At 43.0% G+C, this 21,674-nt stretch overlaps 1 protein-coding gene across 1 annotated transcript in view; it reads left to right on the forward strand.

The window, feature by feature from the left end:
* LOC121293057 (IQ motif and SEC7 domain-containing protein 3-like) overlaps positions 1-21,674 on the forward strand; it is a 272,674-nt gene that overhangs the window by 64,803 nt on the left and 186,197 nt on the right. The window contains exons 2-3 of the mRNA XM_041215648.1: positions 13,805-14,534; positions 14,586-14,898. Coding sequence (XP_041071582.1) covers positions 13,805-14,534; positions 14,586-14,898 — 1,043 coding nt within the window. The remainder of the gene's footprint in view (positions 1-13,804; positions 14,535-14,585; positions 14,899-21,674) is intronic.

The raw sequence follows: 21,674 nt of genomic DNA on the forward strand, positions 1-21,674 counted from the left end.
ATCAAAATAGTCCAGGAGTAAGCAGAGATTTCTTTTTTTCTAAGTGAAAGCTGCTGAAGGATATTTTCAATTTGAAAGGGTTCTGAGCTTTTAAATCGCTTCAGATCATCATATTAGAGATCCAAACACTGTTAACTTCAGTTTTGAATGCATAAGAGCACTTTTCCATATGGGAAAAACACTTTAATGCATCTCAGAACTTGCACAATGCTGATTAACTTATCTTGGCAGGACAGAGTCCTATAATAAATCATTGCAGTAAAAATCACTACAGCATCAAACTATTGTTTTTTCTAATTCAATGCCTATTAATAAAAAAATTCCAGGACAGGTGACTTATTCTTTGTTCCTTATTTGGGATTGGGGTTCCATCATTGTTCATGATTCCTCTGAGATATTGTGATCCACAACCCCTATCAAAACATGCCTCATTCTATGAAAATAGTGGGGAGGGGCATCTAAATGCCTACACTTGCAATGGATTATGCAATGGTGAGATTCCTGAGTGCAGGCTCACTACCCACAACCTTATACCAAGGTCATAAAAATCCCACATGTCAAGAATGGGGGCTTGAATCCCAGAATCAGGTCCCATCCACCATTTTTAAATCCCCCCATTCTATTCCAACACAGACAGAGGCATGAAAATCCAAGCTGTAGTCTTGATATTTAAAGCCCTCCATGGTTCATTCTGAATATTTGTTTAGAAATCATGATCTCTACCGTTGTTAAAAGTCACATGTTCTAAACTTGTATCCCACCTATCGTTCAGTCACCAGTATCTGCTGCAAAGATTTAAGAAATCATTCCCTCCTGCACTTTACCAGCTCCTAGTCTTCAGCCGGTCATTTGGGAACATTAGGAAATTCTCCACGTTAAATTTTCTTAATAACCACAGGGCAGAATTGGAACTGGCCACCCATTTGTTTCCTTTGTTGTTCTCATTCTCTCTTGGTGTCTCTAAAAGATGATACTCTGACCAACAGTTATAGTGGACTAATTATGTTAACATCAACACGCATGCTATAAGTGGTGGGAACTGTACAAAATAATGGCAGCACAAGAACAATTGGTACAGAATCTGCTGACCAACTAAGCAGTGAAAGGAAAGAAACAAAAAAAATCCCTGAAAATACCATTTAATCTTTCTTTATATGTGTTACTATATGTTTCTTTAAATTTAATTCTGTATCAGCCCTTGGTACTCATTTGATGGGGATAGGTAAATGACTGAGCGCTGTCAGAGTAAAGACTAGGAAGTTGCACTGCCATCTAAATAAGTGGCTAATTTTAACCTCATTTTAGCATTAACTGCAAACTATTGGACACTTCTGGCACCTGTATAAAATGCATCTGGAATATTGGATAATGCATTAAATGAATGAAAGTTGGTATAATGGATCTCCACCTATTTTTGCTAATGGTGCATCTACATAATCAGACATAACGGAGGTCTAAATCTGTGAACCTGATTTTTATTTGATATATGTGAATGTACATTTGCAGATGTATCTTTTATTTGTGAGTTTAACAGTTGATCACTGCCTTTCTTTAGCTTTGGCCTTCTTCATCCTTTGCTTATAAACCAACTATCAACAGGTCTTAGGTGAATAAACTAGCAAAAATACACATATGGAAGTCATTGTTGTAGAGTCAGTGTTGTGAGAGCCACAATTACTACATATACCTGTACATATGGTTTCAATTATACTTTTGTCTGAACTTTGTCAGAAGTTAGGAAAAAAATTAACATCAATACCATTTTGTCTCAGTAAAATTTCCATTCCTGGGCCTGGATTTTTTTCCATTATACAGGGTGTATTGTGCAGACAACATTTGACAATCCTGCCCTGACCTAAGTTTTCCTTCCTTTGTCCCTGCAGGGAAGACAATTGGCCATCACTTCATTGCTCCCCATATGTAAATGACAGTGGAAAGTCCATGCCTCAAAACCTGTCCAATTTCCTTGTATTCCACATCCTGCTCACCACCAGGAGAGAGTAGACCCTAGGGCAGTCCTTAGGGAAGCTCTGCCAAAACCCATTCTGGAGGGAGCAGAGCCAATGGTGGGCACTTTTTTTTTCTCACCTTAGGCCTCAACAACAAAGTAGTTTTAATCTTCGGTTCTGACCAAGACTTTAAAACAAAAATCAATCTAAAATCTTTGGTGCTTTCTTTCCCTGTTTAAACCAGCTCCCTACTCTCCTCTGGTGCTGTAGCACCATTCTGACTGAAGCATCACTTGCATTTTTCCTCTTGTTGGTGGGGATCCCATCTGAAACCTGCCTGCATAAGTAATAAGCCTGAACCAGGATGAACAGTCAAGATCATGCTGGGGTCAGGATGCTGAGCAGAAGTCCTACCTTGTGCCTCTTCTTGATTTAGGATAGTCCAATCCATACACATTAATGTCAGGACTCCCAGACAGGGTGTGGCCAGTGGCACATAAAACTCCGCTCCAAGAATGGACCAGTTAATCTTTTGCCATGTAAATATTGACATCTAAGTGTATTTGCGAATACTTCCTTTGCTTTGTATTTCTTCTAGGAAATGTTTATGAGTTCACATTTAGAATTCAGTTGGCAGCTGGAAAATTATTATTTCAATGTACCTTGACTCCAACCTTATCAAAGCATGAGTACTGAGTCAGTATGACATTTTCTGCATTTGCTGAAACCTAAGATGAAACAATACAAAACTAATTTCCAGTAGTCAGTGGGAAGAGAAGACATTCATCCCATCTGCTGGACTGGGCTTGAACACAAGTCACAGAAGCAAAAAGCCAATGAACTGCAGCTTGGCTGCAGTTTCTGTTTCTGAGTTTTTTAACCTTGTCATATATAATATAAATCTAGTAAAGCACTCAGCAGCAGCTTTATGAAGAAAATAAAGTGTGAAATTGCTCCTCTCTCATACATTATGGGACTCAGTGTACCAGGAATCTGACTCTGTCACACACTGGAGCTGGTGCTACGGAAGTCAGAGGTCCATCTAATCATACCGGCACAGCCCACGCAGAAGGGTTCTAGTGCGGGTGTGCCGTATGTACGCTGGAAGCCTTCCAACTGGCAGGTCATCATCTCAAGCAACTGTTCTGGCTGATCTGACACATGTTCTCAAACCTTGGACCACACAGATTCATTGAACGCATGTGCTATCCACTTACAAAAAAGCCTGCATTCAGCTGCGAGAAGAAACCTTGACTAATGCTATTTTAAGAGGACAGGCATCCAACTTGTGACTAGGTGATTTAGAATAATCTCTGTTATTGCAAAATTTGTGGAAGAATTGTGGAGTGATTTTGGAAGTGTTGTGATGAGTTGTTGGATTTGACCGGGACTGTTTCTGCATCCTCACAGGGAGGGCAACGGATTACGTGACCCGTCCACATTAAAGGCTGCAACAGACATTGGAGCAGCAGTGACTATGCCTCTGGCTCTGCAGCACAGCAGCGAGATGAAGCAGAGGCTGCAGATGGAGGGGGAAGAGGGAGGGAGGAGAAAGAGGCGGGGTGAAGCATTCAGGACTCCTTTGCTCCAGATGCACTGCCCATGAGAGTTTATCAGACTCTGTTTCCCTTAAAATGACATCCCTTGACCACAATTTCTCCACTATTCTTCCCATTCTTTTGCAGCATTCCATCACAGTGCCCTCTTGGAGTCAGAAGGTTTTGGGTTCAAGTCCCATTCCAGGATTTGAGTACAAAAACCTAGATTGACACTCCAGTGAAGCATTGAGGGAGTGCTACACTGTCTTTCAGATGAGACATTAAACCAACAGCCCATTTTCCCTCTCAGATGGATGTAAAAGATCCTGTGGCACAATTTCAAAGAAGCGCAGTGGATTTATCATGGATGTCCTGGCCAATATTTATCTCTCAGTCAATATCACTAAAAACAGATGATTTGGTCATTATAACATTGCTGTTTATGGTAACTTGCAGTATGCAAATTGGCTACCACATTTCCTACATTATAAAAGTAATTTCGGAAATACTTCATTAGCTATAAAATGCTTTGGAATAACAACGGCCGTGGAAAACTCGATATAAATGCAGGTTATTCTTTCATACCATTATTGTGAATGCTCTTGGTGATGCCAGATGTTATAGGCTCCATCGCAGCTTACCCTATGATGTGCAGCACCATCTCCTTCATTGGGCCCAGGGGATGAGGGTATACCTAGTTCAGCTAGTTCAGCTTTGTTCCCTTCTCTTTCTGCAAGAGAGGGCAAAATGTCAGTGATTGTTTTGCATGGTGTTTGGGTAATGTACCTGCCACAGCTGAATAGCTGGAGTTATGTGGAAGCTGTGGGATGTGGGTGTGAGGCCAGTATAATTGGAATGTGACTTTAACATGTGATATGAAGACCTGAGTCCCAATTGTCAGGGTCTGCTAATGGCTGGGTCATGGGGTGCAGTACATGGAGCAGTGTGAGAGATTGGTGGAGAGAGTAGGTAGGAAATATCCTTAGAAGGTTGTTACGATGGGGTGAGGAGAAGTGAGCTGGATCTCCTTTTATTCAGCCCCATGATTGGTCGCAAAGCGGTCACCCAGTCTGCATTTGGTCTCTCCAATATAGAGGAAACCGCATTGGGAGCAGCAAATGCAGTAGATTAAATTGAGGGAAGTGCAAATGAAAAGCAGCTTCACTTGAAAGGAGTGTTTGGGCCCTTGGACGGTGAGGAGGGGGGAAGTAAAGGGGCAGGTGTTGCACCTTCTGCAATTGCATGGGGAGGTGCCATGGGAGTGGTTTGAGGTATAGGGGGTGATGGAGGAGTGAACCAGGGTGTCCCGGATACTAAGTTTATTAGTTGTGAAAACCTGAGAAAAAAATACACCACACACACACACACACACACACAGACACACACACAGAGATATCAGACGTAAGAAAGTTAGGAGTCCAATAAAAGTTAAAATAATATACAAGTAAGTCCTTTGCTTCTCCATGAGGCATAGATTGTGGAAAGTTGCGACCATTGAAGTTAGATGTTTTCCGGTAGAATTCTGGATTTGGCTTGCTTCAGGTTGACACTCCGTTGAAGACACATTTTTTGCTTCCAGAGAGAGAGATCTTACTGCTCTCTTCCAACTGTATTTTAAAAGGACAGTCTTGTTTCTTTTCCCCCTGCTTGTTCTCTCTGCTTTTGGCAGAGCCAGTTTTTAAATTCATTTCTGTATATTCCTGGAAGAGAATCCAATTAGCACGTTTGCATCCCTTGTTGTAGTAATCCCAGTTTTTGATCTTGCATCTCAGAAAACTTTTGACAATTTTTGTGCTATAAATCAATAGAATGTAGAGTTATTTCATCCTCCACAGGGGGTTGTGAGTGTCTGGTGGGTGTAACTGGTTGTGCAGCAAGTTCCATTGTCGTCACAGAATTACAATGGATTAAAAGTCCAGTACTTTGCATTTTTAATTTCTTTCTTTCACAAATCCCTGTTTGAACTGAGTCTTGACACTCCCCAACCCCCACCCTTACACTAAGTGTGAAATTACATGCAACATCTGAGACCAAGTCTGTACTGCAATCCATATGGAAACTTTCCAGAGAAGTGGTCAACACTATAGTACCAACTATCAGGTGAATTGTAGTAGCCTTTTGATCAGTGTCTTTACTTCTATTTTTTTTAAAAGGTGCTCCTTAAACAGTTCATTATGTCTTTGGCTGGCTGGTGAAGTTATAGGTAGATCTCACTCAGTCATCATGTCTGTCATCATGACAAGCTGCATTCATTGACCTTGGCCACCCACATGAGGTCACTACACTCAGCTGCCACATACATGGGGCTAGACTCCATTGACTTCTCTGACCACCCTTCAGAGGATCTTTGAGGGCCTCCTGCCCCAACTTCCCTTGGAAACATGACCTTTCTACTCCTATCATGTCCCCCCAATAAGACCTCTTCCTACTTGCAGCCAGTCAGTTCAGGTAGCCAACATCAGTATCCTTCCTATGAATACAGCTTCCCTTTAAGAGAGGAAGACTGTCTATGAGAGAAGCAGGCTAGGTGCACCATATGCTATCAGTGTATAATGCTGAGAGCCCTGCTGAGTGCTCAGGCAGTGAGCAGTGAAGATCATACTCGGTCCAATGCTACAATCATTTAAATGAGAGAACATTGAAGTTTACATCCTGTCTTCCTCAATGGGAACAGAAAACAGTTAAATCATCAATTGCAACCCCTGTGTCCATAAATGAGCCTTAGCAAATTTTTAAGTGATTCTCATTTGAAATGGTACTCTGGATTTCCATGAGCACATTGTACAAGGTGAACCATACCTTGTACATCCATAATAAAATGCTGCATTGTGATACAAGAAACGTGAGCTTATTTACTTGCTCTGATATTATCCTGTTGGCTATGGAAAAGAACATGACATTTTGTTTGCATAGTGAATTGAGTGTCAGTATGGGCAAGAAGGGAGAACAAACATAATCCAAGTTTTCAAAATATTGAGAGGAATAGAATAATGCATATGCAAGCAAGACTTCGAACTTGAAATATGAGCACAGAGCCACATGAAAGAATTATAAGATTAGTAAGCCTCAAGCAACATCAATATCATAATTAGTGTTTCATATGAAGCTGATAAACCAGACAAATTTCAATCTCCCAGTTGGAGGTCATCTGAATCTGTTGATGAGAATATTGCTTCAATACTACTCAACAACAACTTCTTGCAATGTTATACCCTCTCTAATATAACAAAACTTCCTAAGGTACTTCACAGTTTGTGACCTGACCTGAGTAATAGGGGTATGAGGAGAGGTGGCTAAAGGTTTCATTAAAGATGTTTTTTCAAAAGAATATTGAAGGTAGTAAGAGACGTAGAAGGTGAAGTTGTTTAGAAAGATGTTCTGTTATTTCTTTCATGGTAATTAATCATAATGACTTTGCAATTTGCATCATTTTCCTCCTAGGGACTTTATATGCTTTAGCAGTTATTCTGATTGAGGGATATCATGGGAATTATTGTCATTTTTAGCCATCAAGGTTTGGATATGTTTTCCATGTTCTGGAATGATGATGAGTGTTCAGAGATGAATATTATTAAGCAGGAGATAAAAACAAAAAACTGCGGATGCTGGAAATCCAAAACAAAACAGTTCTGTTGAAGGGTCATGAGGACTCGAAACGTCAACTCTTTTCTTCTCCGCCGATGCTGCCAGACCTGCTGAGTTTTTCCAGGTAATTCTGTTTTTATTATTAAGCAGGAGTAGGAAGAATGTGCAGAATTTTAGGGGACTTTTTCCCATTGATTGAGCAAATTTCTTAGTAGAAACGTGATACCTTTGAACAACACTGTTGATCCGTGACATTTTGCTTCTAAATATTTTTGTTTCCACTGTTAAATGTGCCTTGTGATATCTATTTGACAAAATCATTGGCCCAGAATTTGGAGAATTGCATCCTTGTAATGACATATTTACATAGAAGGGGCCCATTTTATTGCGCAAAAGGAGTAGGAAATTTATGTGATGCCTTCACTTACATCATAATATAATTTCCCTGGACATTTGTGCAGCTTCAACCTTTCCTTCATCAAAAGTGTTGTTCAGCTAATTTTGATAGTTCTGCAACCCCTGCCAATGGCAAGTTTGCTGAACTAAACCAACTGCAATTGCCGCATTGCCGCTGTCTCTTAGATTGTTAAAGGCTTGCACTGGTGGCCTTTCTAAATTTGACATCTATGATTATTTCATCTCCATTAATTATACTCCACCGTGAGTTTAACCTTTAATTAAATACAGTGTTTTCTAGAATCAGATGAATGAATTACTTTTTCATTTTTATTTTAAAGATTAATTCTCAGTTCACTGTTGGTTCTTTTCAAAGTCAGATATATTTTGTTTATCTTTAAGCAATTTAAGAACATTCAATATTTAAAATCTGGCAACACTGCAGAAGGTGATTTTTAAAATATAATCCAGAGGCAAAGCAACAACTAACCTCACCCCGAAGACCTATTCATTCATTTTTATTTAATGCATTAAGCTGTATTTTAATTCATTATTGGGATAAACATGCATAAACATTCTGGCTTTAAAGGGCATTCAGTTTTCTGATTTTAAAGGGCATGCCAGGGGTAGATTGCCACTATTCATCCTATTATTTTCATGCTTTAAGAATGGGAACAAATATTTCCATCAAAGATTCACAAAACACATGAACTGAGGCATCAAGCTTAATTATGTTTTGGCCCATTGATTCTAGCACAAGAAAAAAAAAGCATTTAAGGAAGAGAGAAAATAGTCTGCTACCTAAGCTTCAAACTTTTCTACAGTTATTAATGACATGTGAAACCACACTTTCGCTCCAAATATTCATTATAAACAGGTTACAATTTTTCGGTATGGCTTTGCTAGCTAAGATAATTCAATATTTTTCTATATTCTATTGGCATCCCTCTGTCTTGGGAGATGATGGACTGCACCCAGGGTGCATGTCACTTCTGTATTGAACATCGTCTGTTGTAGCTGTAGAAGCTGATTCGTGAGTGGCAATCCCTTCCGCAGCTGGCACAGATGAGTAGTCTTAACCCAATGTTGACTGATGTTGTTTTCCTTCCTTCGTTTCTGGTCATTTATTTTTTCTTTTGCTTTTTCCACACCTTTCCTGACTGCTTGTCTCCAGGGACTCCGGCCTGCAGTGCGGACTTCCCATGCATTGACTCTAATCCCCATAAACTTAAAGTCTCACTCTTAAAGTAACTTATTGGAGCATATAAATAATAAAAAATGCATTTTCCTGCAGAAATCAACAGTTTTGAATGGCGGGGGTGGGGTGGGGGGGATGCGGATTTATTGATTAGTTTGTTGTGTTCTAATAATGTTGATGAAAGGAAGTCTATAACTGTTAAGGCATCTATTACTTTTAAGATAGAAATAGGCCATGAACTAATGTTTTTCAAGCCTGGCAGATATTTTTTGGCCAAAAATTTAAGTCACTTCTAAGCTTCAAGTTTTAAGTAACCCTGCTGTTAAATCCTTTAGCCATAATTCAATTAAGGGTATTACCCATTGGCTGCTTCTCATTCACCACTATCCTCACTGTAGCATATTCTAATCCATTCTCGAGCATACCTTTGTATAATTTTTGCCATTGAAGGATCAAGAAATACAATATTCTAACTTGTGGCATTCATTGCCAATGTCATTATTGCAGTAAATTCCAGTCCATTCTTGCATTGTGAAGGACATTTAAAGGTTCTTCTGGCATGTGTGCGTTATGTCCTATTTTTAGTTTTGTTTTCAGCTTCAGTTGTTTCTTTTTGGTAATTTTCTCCTCTCTCCTCCATTCCATCAGTGCCAGCTGCATTTTTGGTAAATAAGTCATATGCAAGCCTAGCTCCTGAATGATGATTGGCCGAGTGGATGGTTCATCTCAGCCTCCTCAGGAGGCTTCCCAGAATCACAGATGTCAGTCTTCAGCCAATTCGATTCACTCCATGTGATATCAAGAAATGGTTGAATGCACTTGATACTACAAAGGCTATGGGCCCTGACAATATTTTGGCAATAGTACTGAAGACTTGTACTCCACAACTTGCCATGCCCCTAGCCAAGCTATTCCAGTACAGCTACAATACTGGCATCTACCCAAAAATGTGGAAAATTGCCCAGGTATGCCCTGTACACAAAAAACTGGACAAACCCAACCCGGCCAATTCCCACCCCATGAGTCTACTCTCGATCATCAGTAAAGTGATAGAAAGGGTTATCAATAGTGCTGTCAAGCTGCATTTGCTAAGCAATAACCTGCTCACTGACGCCCAGTTTGGGTTCCACTAGGGCCACTCAGCTCCTGATCTCATTACAGCCTTGGTTTAAACATGGACAAAAGAGCTGAACTCCAGAGGTGAGGTAAGAGTGACTGCCCTTCACATCAAGGCAGCATTTGATGAGTATGGCATCAAGGAGCCTTAGCAAAGCTGAAGTCAGTGGGAATCAGGGGGAAAATTCTCTGCTGATTGGAGTCATACCTAGCACAAAGGAAGATGGTTGTGGTTGTTGGAGGTCAATCATCTCAGTTCTAGGACATCACTGCAGGAGTTCCTCAGCATAGTGTCCTAGGCCCAACTATCTTCACCTACTTTCATTATAAGGTCAGAAGTGGGGATGTGCGCTGATGATTGCACAATGTTCAGCACCATTCGTTACTCCTCAGATACTGAAGCAGTCCATGTCCAAATGCAGCAAGACCTGGACAATATCCAGGCTTGGGCAGACAAATGGCAAGTAACATTTGCACCATGCAAGTGCCAAGAAATGACCATCTCCAACAAGGGAGAACCTAACCATCGCCCCTTGACATTCAGTGGCATTACTATTGCTGAATCCCCCACTATCAACATCCTGGAGTTTACCATTGACCAGAAACTGAACTGGACTAGCCATATAAATACTGTGGCTACAAGAGCAGGTCAGAGGCTAGGAATCTTGTGGTGAGTAGCACAACTCCTGACTCCCCAAAGCCTACCCACCATCTACAAGGCACTAGTCAGGATTGTGGTCGAACACTCTCAGTGAGCAGGTTATTGCTAAACAAGTCCCACTTGATAGCACTGTTCATGACCCCTTCCAACAATTTACTAATGATCAAGAGTAGAATGAGGGGGCAGTAATTGGCCGAGTTGGATTTGTCCTGCTTTTTGTGTACAGGACATATCTGGGCAATTTTCCACATAGCCGGGTAGATGCCGGTGTTGTAGCTATACTGGAACAGCTTGTTCAGGGGCACAGCAAGTTCTGGAGCACAAGTCTTCGGTACTATTGCTGGAATATGGTCAGGGCCCATAGGCTTTGCAATATCCAGTGTCTTCAGCCGTTACTTAATATTACATGGAGTGAATTGAATTGGCTGAATACTGACCTCTACGATGCTGGGGAACCTCCCAAGGAGGCTGAGATGGATTATCCACTCAGTACTCCTGGCTGAAGATTGTTGCAAATGCTTCAGTCTTTTCTTTTGCACTGATGTGCTGGGCTCCCCCATCATTAAGGAAGGGGATGTTTGTGGAACGCCCTCCTTCAGTGAGTTGTTTAATTGTCCACCACCATTCACAACTGGATGCGGCAGGACTGCAGAACTTAGTTCTGAACCATTGGTTGTAGGATCGCTTAGCTTTGTCTATTGGATGCTTCTTTCGCTGTTTGGCATGCAAATAGTATGTATTGTAACTTCACCAGGTTGATACCTCATTTTTAGGTATGCCTGGTGCTCCCGCTGACATGCCTTCCTGCACTCTTCATTGAACCGAGGTTGATCCCCTGGCTTGATGATAATGGTAGAGTGGGAGATATGCCAGGCCATGAGGTTACAGATTATAGTTGTATGAAATTCTGCTGCTACTGAGCCACTCTTGGTGATGGACGTTGAAGCCCCCCCACCCAGAATACATTCTGCGCCCTTGCCCCCTTCAATGCTTCTGTCAGTTGATGTGGGGGTTGGTGTGGGAGGAGGTGCAGTGGTACGGTAGGTGGTAATCAGCGGGAGGTTAAGTTTCTCATGTTTGACCTGATGCCGTGAGACTTCATGGAGCCCGGAGTCGATATTGAGGACTCCCAGGCAACTCCCTCCCCATTGTATACCACTGTGCCGTCACCTCTGCTGGGTCTAGCCTGCCAGTGGGACAGTACATAACCAGGGATGGTGATGGTGGTGTCTGGGACATTATTTGTAAGGCATGATTCCGTTATTTTGGCACAAGCCCCCAGATGTTAGTAAGGAGAACCTAGCAGAGTCGAAAGGGTTGAGTTTGCCGTTGTCGTTTCCGGTTCTATGTTCTAATCTGATGCCGGGTGGTCCATCTGATTTCGTTATTATTAGACTTTATAGGTCATTTTAGAGGGCATGTGACAGTCAACCACATGGCTGATATCTGGAATCACGTGTCGATCAGACCTGGTAAGGATGGCAGATTTCCTTTTCTAAAGGACATTAATGAACCAGGTAGGTTTTTATGGCAATTGACAATGGTTTCATCGTCATCATTAGACTTTCAATTCCGGATCCGTCATGGTGCAATTCAAACCAGGGTCCCCAGAGTTGTACCCTGGGTCTCTGGATTACTGGTCCAGTGACAATACCACTACCACCCCCAAAATAAGTCATTGGGAATTATTAGCTTTAGTAGTTTTATACAAACATCAAGTCTATTTGTTCTGAACTCTGTGATTTTGTGTATTAATTCAGCCTATAAATGCAAGTATTCACCATGCTTCTTTTTTTGATGTCTGCCTGAAAGATAACATCAGTGAAAGTTTATAATCTGACTGCATTGAAAATATTCTCAAGAATGCCTCTCATTGGTCTTGGTTTAATATCGAATCATATTAGCTCATTGTGTCTGTGCTAGCTCTCTGAAAGGGCAAGCAATCAATCCCACAACTGCACAATTTTTTCCTCTTTAATTATTTGTTCCATTCTCTTTTGAACGTAACTAGTGATTCAGCTTTCACCAACCTTTTAGGCAATGCATATCAGATCGTAGCAACTCATTGAGTAAAACAAATTCTCATCTTCCCCATCCACCCAAGTCCCCAGCTTTGACTTAACTATAATTATCGAGAACCAGTGCATGTTAGTGGAATTATTACAGCAGCCAACAAAAATCCCAGATATGATTTATAAACTGAGGGAAGAAACAGGGTTAAAAGCAGCACTGTGTGTGATCACATGAGTTATTGATGATGGTCTGTAGCAATAGAAAGAAAGAACTTGCATTTAAGTTGCATTTTTCATGTCCAGGCTGACCCAAAGTATTTTAAAGGAAATGAACACATTTTGAAGTTCCGTCATTGCTGTTATACAGGCAAATGTGGCAGCCAATTTGTGCATGAAGTCTCACAAATAGCAGTGAAAGGGGATCAGTACATGCGTTTTGATGCTGTTGGTTGAGGGATTAAAGACAAGTTGGCCATGACACTAGAGAACTTCCTTGCTCTTTTTCAAATAGTGCCATAAGATATTTTACAAACAGCTGAACAAGTAGATGAAGCTTCAGTTTATCATTTCGCCCAAACCTCCAGTGAGTAGCACTCTCTCATACTATATTGAAGTATCATCCAAGATTTGTGCTGAGTTCCTGGAATGGGGTCTGAGCCCAGGTCCTTTCTGACAAAGGACAGAACGCTACCACAGAGCCAAGCTGGTACTCACAATGTTTTACAAAATAATACAATCAATTATCTTCTCTCCTTTTACATCCTCTCCTGATTTTAATTTTCCCCTTCAATTTTTATGTCTCTTTCCCTCTATTTCTATTTTTCATTCAACACTGCTTCTTGTTAGCTGTTGGAAGACACCAAGTGTAATGCTGGGGGAAGTGCAGACAGTCTGTGACTATGATCCCTGCATGCAGGAAGTCATAATCCTATATTAGGTTGGAGATTGCAATGCCCCATATATGTGAGTCAAAGGGCTTGACCACTGTGGAGAGTCCTCATATGTTGTAGAGTGCTGTCATGTTATAAGACAAATATGAGAAGTTGCAGTGTAGCTATATGGTGTTCCAGCAATACAATGGTGGAACAGCAGTGTTTATTTATAGAGTTTCATAGGGAAGCTAGTTTTTTCTGTGAAGAGATAGGTAACTGAGAGGTTTCTTCTCCCCAGGTAAGATGAATTGAAGTGTGTTAAAGTTTGAACCTTAAGGTGGGAATTCTGAGGCATTTCCCATTCATACAATATATTGATTTTAATATAAGTGAGCAGTATCCTCTTTATTTAAGTTTTTCTATGTAGATAGCTACAGTCAGAATGGCATTTGATATCCCATATCTCTCCTGTTTCAGATTGAAATGCTGGAACACAAATATGGAGGCCATTTGGTATCTCGCCGGGCTGCCTGCACCATCCAGACAGCTTTCCGTCAATACCAACTCAGCAAGAACTTTGAAAAGATTCGGAATTCCTTGCTGGAAAGCCGCATGCCCAGGCGCATTTCTCTGCGGAAGGTCAGGTTACAGAATGCCGAGAGTTTAATGGAAGGGTATAACTTTGCAGGAATTCCTTTGGTGCGGTCGCCATCCTTACCTGCAAGTATCAGTGGTGCTCTGACTGAGCTTGAGGACTCCTTCACAGAGCAGGTTAAGTCACTGGCAAAGTCAATCGATGATGCTCTCAGCTCCTGGAGCTTGAAGACAATGTGTTCATTGCAAGATGGCAGTAGTTATCAATTCACAGAGACTTTCAGCAGTGCATCAATGCAGGATGGAGCAGGAGGTGAGATGGGGAAAACAGGGCAAGAAAGCAGTGATAACAAACTGGAAGATGGCCTTGCAAGAAGTGGAAGTACACTTATGATGGCCTTCAGGGATGTCACCTTCCACATTGAGAACAAAAACATGTCAGTTTCTTCACTGCTGGAATCTGCATCGGTTGCCATGACAAACTGTGAGAATGCTCCTTCAGAACCTGAGCAGAATGCTGTGGTTGCAAAAGGTGATCAGGGTCCAGAGGAAGAGGAGAACAAAGGCTCCCAGAATTCTTCTTCAGAACAGGAACAGATGATCATTCAAAGCAGTCGTCCATTCACAGAACTGAATGCCAATATCAACTCAAATGGGGTAGGAGGAGAGTTGGTGGGGCAGGAGCATAGGCAGATGGCAATGCAGAAGATCCAAATCGATCAAAACAATGGGATCATGCAGGAGCATCAGTTGGAATCCATTCGCTTGGACAATGCAGAGCAACTCAGCAGCAGTAGTACAACATCCATCTCGGCTAAGTCTCCATCAGAAGTCTCTTCAAAAGAAGCGCTGCATGCTATGATATTGAGCATGCCCAGGTACCACTGTGAGAACCCAAGCAGCTGCAAGTCACCAACACTTTCTACTGACATCATCCGCAAACGACTCTACCGTATCGGCCTCAATCTTTTCAATGTGTAAGTAAACAGCAACAGCAAAATGCAAGGTTTGACCTAGAGGAGCATATGATTAATAATATTGTCCAGGCCTGAGGGACATTTCCAGGGGCAAGGTATCTACAACCTCCTGAAATGGGAAAACTGCCTAAAGAAGTGAGCTTTTTAGATTATTATTTGTACTTTGTTATAAACTCTGATGCTGTTGATTTTCTTTTAATTTATACCTCTGAAATCTACATGAGCTTTCTAGCACACCTAAGTCAGACAGGAGTGCAACAGAAGGTCTGGGAATTAGCCTGAGACCTGTTGTAGCATTGCGATAGGTTAACCAAAAGGCTGGAGGACCCAGGGTCTCTCTGACTGACTCACTGATTCTGCTACTGTTTCCTCCCCTCTGCTATGACAGGTGCCTGAGATGTGCCCATGGAAGCATGGGCACTCAGCAAGACTGGGGTAATTCTCATTGATCTTGTACACTGTGGTGGGGTCAATGGTAAGTTTCCTGGTGAAGACTTACACTGGATGTCACCCCTGTGCATTGTCATCCTCCTGTTCTTTTTTTTCTCTTTTCAACCTTATTCATTTTTCCATTTTTATGCAGCTGCGAAATGTTAAGTGAGTTATCATCTTTATAAAATTTTATATTGACTACCAGTTCTGATCCTACTGGGAATTTTCTTATTTTCATCCATATGTTTTCTGATAGTTTAATTGCTATGAAACTGCCTTGTCTTATTTTCCCTCTCTTAATTTAACATAAGTTTGTGACAATCCCCAAGATAAACATTTAACATGGAATGATATACCATTGGACTTCCCTTTAATTGAAAATGTTTAAAAGGGAGATATTTACATTTTTTCTTCTCAGTTGCCTCTTTCGACCATGTTTATAGTTTACAGCTGTTAACAAATGAGTGTATACATTTTCAAGTACTCCCCTGATGTGATACCATGGTTACAAAGGATAAAAGACAACAGTAAGTGTATAACTCACCTTATAACATTGAAGCATTATAGGTTATCTGGTAGACTGTTTTTCTGATTTAAGTAAGTATTCTAAAAATGAACAACTAATATATGAAGAGGAGTTGTCATCTAGTAGAATGTACTGCCTTTTACTATGTAGATAAAGTAATAACAGATGAACTGTATATATCACTGATAGAGCAGTGGGACTCTGATTGTCGGTAAATTATTCCTGTAAGACCTGAAAATAAGGTTGGATGGATAAAAATTCTCACACTGTTCTTATAGAAAGTCCAAGCACAATATACCAAAAATGACTAGAAGTGTCATTATAAATTACCCAATTTTGGCCAATCTTAAATTGTAAATTACCATAACATCACAGAAGTTTGTATGTTGTACCACAAAACATGTAACCATTTCAAATTACCTGACCTGCAGAGTATTTCCAGAATGTTTTATACATGATTTTGAAGGAGTTATCATAAACTAACCTCCAGTTTAATTAAATGGTTATAAAAAGAAAGAAGATTCACTTTCTGCGTTAAATGTTGATTGAAGGTTCTGTGGTGCACACTGCAGGTGCGAATGAATATAAGCATTATGTCCATATTGGGACTTCATTGTGTTAGTGTTCAAATCAGATTTTATCCTGCTCGAGGGAAGGCCACACAGAAGTTCTGTGGTAACTTGTTTCTGTGGTAAATCAGAATAACTTTTAGACAGATGCACAAATTAGAAAAAGGTAACCACATTTCGCACAATTTTCCATCCATGGAAGTTGAGAGAAATATGTGGGCATTGTGTTGGCAATTTTGGAAGCCAAGAACCCTGGCTGTCAGCACAGACTTGGATAATGATCCCAACCTGGATTTATCTTGTATCATACTAAGCCTCCATTATTCACTGCTAATAGACTGTCACCATCTATTTGGACCTTGTTTCAATTCACCTTTTAAAACTCCCTTACCACCTGCTCAACATGCAAATGGGTTACCAGGATACAGTGCAAATAGAAAGATTCATTTGGCAAACAAATGCATAGTGTTAATAACATATGCAGAATCCTGGCACAGAAGTACTGTTCAAATAGAAAGCAAGTTAATAAAAGAAAATATGCAACAAATATACCTGTCTAATGCAATCAATTTGACAAAGTATTACTTAGCGCATGTATGACACAATCATTGCCAAGCTGCTATAATACTGATGACTTATTTTGATAAATTGGCTCCACAAATACAGTTTTATTTCTAATGTCACAACGTTTGAGTGTTTTGCTTTTCTTCCTTTTTAAAAATGTAAATATCAGGGCAATGGAGCAAACTGTTCTATGTTTCAATGGGCAGCATTTTTTGGTCCGCTCACTGCAGCAGGTTCAATGGTGGGTGTGGGGGTACATTGTGGCAGGAGCTCAAAAATCAGTTTCACACCAGCCTAAAATAACAGTGTGACCTTCCGCTCCCGCCCACCAGGGTGGATCGCAATTCCTGCCAGAGGCTGGCGTGCCACCTATTTGCATCCCGCTAATGGGATGCTGATGAAGGCCTGATTGGAATCGCATCCCCACCCCTATCCCTGCCCAATTGTCCGTGCTGTAAGTGAGAAATCCCATGTCTGGACCAAGGTGGTGTGTAAAAGTTGGCACTTACCTTAAGAAGGCCTGGGGCAGCTCACGGAGATGAAAAGATGGAGGCCTCCAGCGACTGGGCCCAGGAACACCAAGTGCAGCACTGGGTGGGTAGAGCATCAACCACATGGACCTTCTTTCTGTAGCAACATCCAGGAGGTGGTTGTTCTCCGTGCAGCAACTTCGCCCAGGGTTCCAATCTTCAACCACCTGCTTCGCCCAGGGTTCTGATCTTCAACCAGCAACTTCACCCAGGGTTCCGATCTTCAACCACCAGCTTCGCCCAGGGTTCCGATCTTCAACCAGCAACTTCACCCAGGGTTCCAATCTTCAACCACCAACTTCGCCCAGGGTTCCAATCTTCAACCAGCAACTTCACCCAGGGTTTGGATTTGCAAGCCGCAGGTGGAAGACTGCAGGAGGCTTTAGTGGGCGGCGAGGGTCTGTGTTGGAGGAACTGGATTAGATGGGCAGGAGAGGAATGAAAAAGTGGGGTGGGTCTGGAGGCCTAGAGAGGGGTGAGGAGGTTGGAGGTGGTAAGGGAAAGACAGAGATGCTGCGGGGGTCATGGAATGGCTGAGCTGGTATGGAGTGGGAGGGTGGGAAGGGCTGTGTTGGAGGGCAGGCGGGGTTGTGCAGGTATGAAGGGACATGAGGGGGTGGTTATGCAGGTGTGAAGGGGAACGGGGGTTGTGGAGGTGTAGTCAGGCATCGGGGGGGTAGAGGGGAAAGAGATTCAAAGGGAGAGGTCAGTGGAGTTAATGGTAGCTTCTTGGGGGGGCATTCTGAGGGTACCACTGGTAGGGCAGGATGCTGATGGTTAAAGGAGTCGGTAGGGTGGGAGGGTGAGGGTGCGGCGATGTTGAGTGAAGGGGCTCTGAGGGTTTTTGGGGTATGCGGAACATGATGTGGATTCTGGGGGGGGTCGGCAGGATGAGGGGGGACATGGCTATTGTAATGGGGGCGGGCTCTTCAGGAAGGTTGGGGACTTCTACATTTACTAATATGGGATGGAAGTGATGGGGGAGAGTTGAACTGATTCCTGGGGGGGGGGGCTCAATGATTATGTTGTGGGGGTGGTCGTGGAGCGTGTGGGTGATGGGGCGTCGGGAAAAGGTATTAGACTCTACCTCAAATTTTACTAGCACCATGGCTGCTCGCAACTATAAGAGCCTCAATGTGTAGGTATCAAGATACTGCACGGGAGTAGGCTCATCAGGGATGGGCAGAGATGTAGGTCAGCTCAACTAGACAACTGAAGGGGAACCCCAGCATGTATTACTTACAATGCTAGGGCACTGGGACAGATGGGAGTGTGAAGGGCAAAGGCTTACTGTGCATGGGAGACTTTTTTTAAATTAATTCATGGGATATGGGCTTCGCTGGCTGGGCCAGCATTTGTTGCCCATCCCTAGTTGCCCTTCAGAAGGTGGTGGTGAGCTGCCTTCTTGAACCGCTTCAGTACATGTAGTGTGGGTACACCCACAGTGCTGTTAGGAAGGGAGTTCTAGGATTTTGACCCAGTGACAGTGAAGGAACAGCGATATACTTCCAAGTCAGGATGGTGAGTGACTTGAAGGGGAACTTCCAGGTGGTGGTGTTCCCGTCTGTCTGCTGTCCTTGTCCTTCTAGATGGTAGTGGTCGTGGGTTTGGAACATGCTGTTGAAAGAGCCTTGGTGAATTCCTGCAGTGCATCTTGTAGGTGGTTCACACTGCAGCTACTGTGTGTCGGTGGTGGAGGGAGTGAATGTTTGTGGATGTGATGCCAACCAAGCATGCTGCTTTGTCCTGGATGGTGTCAAGCTTCTTGAGTGTTGTGGGAGCTGCACTCATCCAGGCAAGTGGTGTGTATTCCATCACACTCCTGACTTGTGCCTTGTAGATGGTGAACAGGCTTTGGGGAGTAACTCAGGAAATGAGTTACTCATAGCACGATTCCTAGCCTCTGACCTGTTCTTGTAGCCATAGTATTTACATGGCTAGCCCAGTTCAGTTTCTGGTCAATGGTAACTCCCAGGATGCTGATAGTGGGGGATTCAGTGATGGTAATGCCATTGAATGACAAGGGGCGATGGTTAGATTCTCTCTTGCTGGAGATGGCCATTGCCTGGCACTTGTGTGGTGTGAATGTTACTTGCCACTTGTCAGACCAAGCCTTGACATTGCCCATGTCTTGCTGCATTTGGGCATAGACTGCTTCAGTATCTGAGGAATTGCGAATGATGCTGAATATCATGCAATCATCTCCAAACATCCCCACTTCTGACCTTATGATTGGAGGAAGGTCATTGATGAAGTAGCTAAAGATGGTTGAGCTGAGGACACCACCCTGAGGAACCCCTGCAATGATATCCTGGAGCTGAGATGACTGACCTCCAACAACAACAATCATCTTTCTTTGTGCTAGGTTTGACTCCAACCAGTGGAGAATTTTCCCCCTGATTCCCACTGACTCCAGTTTTGCTAGGGCTCCTTGATGCCACACTCAGTCAAATGCTTCCTTGATGTCAATGGCAGTCACTCTCACCTCATCTCGGCAGTTCAGCTCTTTTGTCCACATTTGAACCAAGGCTGTAATGAGGTCAGGAGCTGAGTGCCCCTGGCAGAACCCAAACTGGGCGTCAGTGAGCAGGTTATTGCTAAGTGAATGCTGCTTGATAGCACTGTTGATGACCCCTTCCATTACTTTACTGAAGATTGAGAGTAGACTGATGGGGTCGTAATTGGCTGGGCTGGATTTGTCCTGCTTTTTGTGTACAGGACATACCTGGGCAATTTTCCACATAGCCGGGTAGATGCCAGTGTTGTAGCTGTAACAGCTTGGCTAGAGGTGCAGCAAGTTGTGGAGCACAAGGTTTCAGTACTATTGCCGGAATATTGTCAGGGCCCATTGCCTTTGCAGTATCCAGTGCCTTCAGCTGTTTCTTGATATCACGTAGAACGAATCGAATTGGCTGAAGACTGGACATGCAAGGGCCTTGGCAAATACATCTGTCAACCTGCACATGCATGGCTCCAGGGTAAGTGGGGTGTCCCTTGGGAGATGATGGGGGGTGGTGCAGAAGTGCACACAGGCTTAAGGACTATCGCAAATAAATCATATTAGACATAATTAAAGTGCAAGGGAACTACATTTACAAAGGTTTGATAACTGTAACAATCATAGTGCACCCGTGCAACCATTTGTGAGTTCAAAATTTCTTAATATTTTGTTCCCTACCACTTCTCCTAGGTGCTCCCCTGACATCCGCAGCAGGGGTGGAGGTAGCATGCTGACATGTTGGCCCTGTTTCTTTGGCTGACCTTGGTGGCTGTCCTCTGGGGACCCGAGGCCTGGAGGGCCACGGCTTACTTTGGCTGTCCTGCTGTGGAGCAACTGCTCCCTCTGTGGTCACAGAGGACAAGGCTGAAGGGTCACAGTCAAGGGGGATTCGGAAGGGACGGACACCCTCAGAGAGCCCTGAGTGGAGGTTCCAGGGGTGTTCAACTGCCGCCCCTCTTCCCTTTGGGTGATCGGAGGCCCCTGCCTGATTCCTAGAGGGGAAGGAGTACCTGGAGGGAGGTCGAGGTGTCCTGTCCCTCCCTCACGTAATCACTGCAGAAGCTCATCCATGGCTATAGTGATCGAGTGCAGGTCTGTGTGCATCTCCGGCAGAATCTGCTAGTCCAGGCTCTCCATGGAGTCCACCACCCTCACAATAGGGACCTTCATGTGCGCATAGGTCAGCATCATTTAGTCAGCCAGCAGGTGGATAGACTCCTCAGCCTCGCATTCCACCCTGTTGAGGGCCTCCAATATCTCTGCCTGATGTTCCCCTGTCTCTTGCTGCCTCTCCAGCATCTCCTGGATGGCTGATTCCAGAGGCTCATCATTGGATGCAAACCTGGCATATGCCTCCTTCCCCAGTGCTCCTCCAAGTGTCGGTGAGCTTGGCTGACCCTGCCTCCTCCTGCTGAAGATATTTGTCTGTGCAGTGGCCACCAGAATATGAGACCCTTCCTAAACTAAAAGTAATACCCATTGAAGTGTATCTCTGGGCTGGAGGAGGATGCAGGTGTCAGCTGTGATGCCTCTGTGATGCACTTTTTTGATCAGTGATGTCCTCGCTTTCCTCCGGGTTTATGTGTATGATGGACAGGGCTTCCACAGTTTTGGGCCTTGCCCTCTTCCTGGTTGTACCTGTAAGTAAGAGAGGA

Source organism: Carcharodon carcharias, chromosome 21, assembly GCF_017639515.1.
Source record: "Carcharodon carcharias isolate sCarCar2 chromosome 21, sCarCar2.pri, whole genome shotgun sequence".
Lineage (NCBI taxonomy): Eukaryota > Metazoa > Chordata > Chondrichthyes > Lamniformes > Lamnidae > Carcharodon > Carcharodon carcharias.